The sequence below is a fragment of the Channa argus genome, chromosome 1 (assembly GCF_033026475.1).
Source record: "Channa argus isolate prfri chromosome 1, Channa argus male v1.0, whole genome shotgun sequence".
Lineage (NCBI taxonomy): Eukaryota > Metazoa > Chordata > Actinopteri > Anabantiformes > Channidae > Channa > Channa argus.
In genome coordinates this window covers 6328103-6333474 of record NC_090197.1, presented here as the reverse complement: position 1 = coordinate 6333474, position 5372 = coordinate 6328103, and the positions used below count along the sequence as shown (strand labels likewise).

At 36.8% G+C, this 5372-nt stretch overlaps 1 protein-coding gene across 1 annotated transcript; it reads left to right on the top strand.

Moving 5' to 3' along the window:
• The first annotated feature begins 324 nt into the window (after nucleotides 1-324).
• Nucleotides 325-4871, top strand: LOC137100539 (major histocompatibility complex class I-related gene protein-like). The gene is made up of 8 exons (XM_067478417.1): nucleotides 325-753; nucleotides 943-1209; nucleotides 1980-2258; nucleotides 2679-2978; nucleotides 3403-3531; nucleotides 3616-3654; nucleotides 3785-3824; nucleotides 4406-4871. Exons 1-7 carry the CDS (start codon nucleotides 702-704, stop codon nucleotides 3817-3819), a joined length of 1101 nt encoding a protein of 366 aa, XP_067334518.1. The 5' UTR covers nucleotides 325-701; the 3' UTR covers nucleotides 3820-3824; nucleotides 4406-4871.
• The last annotated feature ends 501 nt before the right edge of the window (nucleotides 4872-5372 follow it).

Here is a 5372-nt window from a genome sequence, read left to right as displayed (position 1 = left end):
TTCACATACAGTAAATAGATTAAGAACTTTAAATTTAATAGATAATTTTTATCTTGCAGTGTTAGTATGTTACTTTTTGGAAAATTTATAGTAAACATAAGGTTCCTAAGCTTTCTAACCAGTCACTCACATCACTTCTTGTGTGTACTGAGCACTGTGATAAAACCACAGTGTCACAGCATCTTGTAGTTACACTGAGATGATACTTTTATTATGTATGTGAAATATAAGCATCAGCTGCATATAAAATACAGGATGACATTTGTACTCACTGTGACTGTAGGAGCTGAATTTGTGAATTTGTGTGTGAGTCTGAAGCTGGAAACAGAAGAATTAGGTAAATTAATTTTAAATCAGTAATAATATGACACACGGGACTAGAATTTCAATCATTCCAGTTTTCCTAATAACAAAACAGTAAAAATCACTTTTTCATATGAGATGTTTTCCCTTATGTGATAGTTGTGAAACCTAATTACGTCAAGAAGATGTGGACACAGGAACAGCCCATGACCATTGCGTTTCCCTCTTCTTGTCTAGGAAATTCGTTTTTTATAACAATTACGCTGAACACGCACACACAAAAATGTAAATCTTACCATACTGAATTAATTCCTAACACTTGGATTCATCCGTCTCCTACCGCGGAGACGCATCTGCAGCAACTCGGTGTTTTCTCCAGCCGTCTTTCTTAAAGCAGCATGAAGACGCCATTGTTGTTGCTTGTGTTCTTCTGTCACCTTTCATCTCCACGTAAGGCGACTCTTTACTTCACTTTCCCTCGGGTCCGCATCCGGACTCTGCATCGCCGTCCTCACACTTGGAATTCGGTTTCACTTTTACGTCAGCTTCGTAAAACTGATTCATCTTGCGCAGCCAGTGTGTTTGTGATAAGTGCGATGAATGCGTGTGAATTATGATTATGTAATATTTCTCCCACAGTGAATCACACCATGAAGTTTTTCCTCATGGCATCTTCTGGAACCTCAAACCTCCCAGATTTTCTGGCTGTCGCTGTGGTTAATGACATTGAGACGGGTTACTGCGACAGCAGCAATAAAACGGAAGTGAAACAGGATGCGTGGAAACGGTTGTTGGGTGACAATCCGCCGCTGTCCGAGTTCTTCACTCGGACATGTTTAACAACTATGCCCAAGCTGTTCAGGGCCAAGCTCCACACTGTCACGCAGCCCCTCAACCAAAGTGGAGGTACAGTAGTTTTTCACCAAACTATTGTTTCTTATTATGACCTGTCCCTCTTAAAGTACAAGTACCAACCATGCTCATAACTGAAAAAAGCTTCAATTGAGTTGTCATATTATTCAACAAGTTGTAAAAGTCACTCTAGTCACATATAATGCATGGCAACTTATGACTGGTCATTATTTACACCAACATTATCACTTAATATTTCTATTGTCATGGAGGACAAGGGTCAGCATGTCCACTCTGAGCAGTCTGCAGCTACACATCAAAATGTGATACTTTGTGTGCAAAAGTAGTAGAAGTACACAAACTTAATACGGAAGTAAAAGTACGGCGCAAATGATCTACATTTGACTTAAAGTATAATAATAAAAGTAAAACAAAAAGGTGATTAAGACGTAATGGTACATTAATATTTTTTACTTCAGAATTATGTTATAAAAACATATTTAACTTAAACTAACAGGTAGTAATATTTTGGTTGATCATGCTTATAATTTGCAACCATTCAAATAAAGAGAAATACTTAAGTCATGTGTTTTCTCCCTATGAAAAAAGATGTTTACCTCTTCTTGACACCAGGACCATTTGTAGATTTCATTTGGACCTAAGAGAAAAGAAAATAAACTGGTGAATGTCCAACTTATCTTAATCCACATGTAAGCTACTACAGAGCACGAGGCTCAATATTTTTGATATCATCTTTTTCGGTGAGTATAGTCTATATCAACTATTCACCATTGGTAATTATTGTCTGTCTCCTTCTCTCTCAGGAGTCCACATTTTACAGCGAATGTGCGGCTGTGTTTGGGACCAAAATACAGGAAAGAATACAAGTTTTTTAAAGTATGGTTATGATGGAGAGGACTTTATAAAACTGGACCTGAAGAAAAAGTCTTGGGATGCTCTGGTACCACTAGCTGTTCATACCAAACTGCAATGGGATACTGACAAACACAGAATAACAAAGACTGAGAGCTTCTTTGCAAATCGGTGTCTTCCATGGCTGAAGACGTACGTGGAGTATGGGAATAGCTCTTCACTTATAACAGGTAGAATCACATAATCTGACGCAACAGTGGTTTCATGGACAGTTTAATTTAGTACTCAAACTGGTGTATTCACTAAATCAGAAGTTAGGCCTAATTTAGTCATGAAATCTCTAGTTTACAATGTTTGACTGCTGTGAACCACACAAAAAGCTAATTCTTCCTGTGATAGTAATGAGGTTTTTGACAGTAATGGTTTACACAATGTACAGTAATAATTTTGGCAATACCTCACCACAGCCTTTCTTTGTTTTCTCTGGACAGCAAATGATGAATTGCCACAAAACTGTGTAAAAATGAAGAGAAGTCATTCTCTGACATCCTGATTTCCTTTGCTTCCCTCTTTGTTATCTTCCTTCTTTTTCTACCCAATTTATTCTTGCTTTTTCAATTTTCCTCCCTTTTCCACTGTCTCTCCTCCAGTTCCTCCCTCAGTGTCTCTCCTCCAGAAGTCTCCGTCCTCTCCAGTCAGCTGCCACACTACAGGTTTCTACCCTGACAGAGCCACAATGTTCTGGAGGAAAGATGGACAGGAGCTTCATGAGGACGTGGACCATGAAGAGATCCTCCCCAACCATGATGGAACCTTCCAGATGAGAGTTGATCTGAACATTTCATCAATCAAACCTGAAGACTGGAGGAGATACAACTGTGTGTTTCATCTCTCTGGTGTTGATGACATCGTCACCAAACTGGACAAAGCTGTGATCAGGACCAACTGGGGTAAGACAGAGATAAATACAGTGAAACAGCCTTAATCAGAATCATTATTGGCATCACTTTCTTTGCAAATTGATTAACAAATCAAAAACTGATGCATCTCATTACCAAATATTCAGACCAGGATTTGAAGTAGACCAGGATGTTAACTCATAGCACGGAATTTTAAATGCTTATTCTTAAATTGGGCTAACAGAATTATTACTTTTTATTTTTATACATTCATCTCATGGTACCATTATAAAAATGTTCGTAATTTGTACAACACAAAAAAACAAATTTTTTCTCAGCTTTGAGCCAATCTACGTGTTAAAAGAGTTAATATATTTGATGTGCTCCATATAAACAAATTTAATTCCTTAAATCAAACATATTAATTTCCATCCAATGGTAGATGTAAATTTTAAATGTTGTGTTCTGGTTCCAGTTCCTCCCTCACAGGTTCCTGCTGGTGCTGTCATTGGAGTTGTTGTAGGACTGATGCTGCTGTCAGTCTGCATCACTGGACTCTTCATCTGGTGGAAGAAGAAGAAAAAGGTTTTCACGTCTTACAAAGGTATCAACTCCACTGTTGGATTTAACATCTGGGTTCAGCTTAAGGATATTTATATACCATTTATAACTGGTCTCTGTGTTTCAGGGTTCAGACCTACAAACAGTTTCAAACAGTTTTCAAAAGGTATATTGTCTTATTCACAATTAATTAGGTTTAGTATTTGATGTTAATGCTGATTGAAGTCATGACTTTCGTAGAATTACTGTCAGTTTTAAATAAATGATTTTAATTGTTTTTCTCCTGCTAACTTCAGACTTTTCATCAAGCACAAATTCAGCTCCTGACTGATCACAGTGAGTATTTCAGATATTCTGTGGACACCATTCTTGCATAATGTGAAGTTCATTCTTTAAACAAATCAAATAAGCAAATATCATTTCAATTCTGGGAAAGCAATTTTCAGCTAGTCAACCATAGGCAGCAGTGAAGCTCAATACTCAATTACAAGACAAATGCTGCATTCAAAGCTGTATGTAAATAACAGTAATGACGTAAAACACACTTAGGGATATAAGTAGTTTAGTACTGTGGTCGCTTACTAATGGGCTAAAGGGTGACTCAAAGAGTATAGGAAGCCTTAAGAGTATTTGAAAAGAACAAATTTAATTCTGCTGCTTTTTTGTAAAGTACAAAAAACTGGTAACCACTGGCCGACGCTCAAACAGTTTATTTTCATACACATTTGATTGTCAAATCTTTATCTGAAAAAGAATAGCTCTCCAATAAATGTAATGTAAGAGTAAATAATTTACCTCCAACTTGCGCCTAAGAACATTATTCACTCTCTCATACAATCAACTATAATAATATTCAGTGTGAACTCGAGTACTGAACCATTTGTTCAACTTGTTCCTTCATTAATGTGTCTTTACAGGCTCCCAGGGACGATTAGAGAAGGACGTAAGTCACTGTGGCTGGTTGACTGTGGTTGTCTCTGATGATGATCAGTAGTAACAGTACATAGCAGAACTAGTAGAAACATAATCATATCTCATACACAAGTTCTCTTAACATTTAGCATTTTAAAATCCCAGCTGTAAACACAAAGTCCCTTCAGTGTGTCATAAAGTAGCGTATTGTAGTTAAATGTTGGGTTTGTTTGTTCTGAATTGTGACATAATGAGCTTGCTGCCATTACCTGTATACACACATTTTTACATTATTGCACATTTCCAAAGCATCTTCCTGAAAAATGCCAGATCTGATCTGCACTGACATCTGAAGATGTTTCCAAATGTTTTATACTAAATCTTTTTGGCTCTTTCATTAAATCATTTATTGTTCAGGTTTTTGTAAACACTAAGCTTGTGATGGAGCTGTATTAAACTAAATATTATTCAGTTTCTAATGTTTTCTGCTCTTTGTTTTGTTCATCCACGTAACCTGAGAAAACAAATCAAGCAGTCATTTTCGAATTTCCACAGAAAATGAATCCACATTACAAGAACAGTGAGGTTTAAGGTTCTTCTCTGACAAAAGTCAATCAATTGTGACACAACTATTACTTTTTTAAAGAGCTCTGTGTCACCAAGTGTTAGAGACATCTCTCTGAGATGAGTCTGCATGAGTACTGAGGAAACTGGGATCAGAGGGGAGACAGATTAATACCAAACAGAAAGATAAGAGACAATGTAAACAGCTACACTTTTACTTCTAAATGACATTCAGTCAGGTTTGCAGGTAATTGTATGTGAAACATCATAACACTCATAAGTGGTAAGTTATGCACAATTGAAATTCCATTTAAAAAAGACCAAACAGGCTCCTGCAGCACAGTCCACTGTCTTATCCATCTCAGGTGTTGTTTACAGATGTATCTCTTTAAAGCAGACAACAAAATA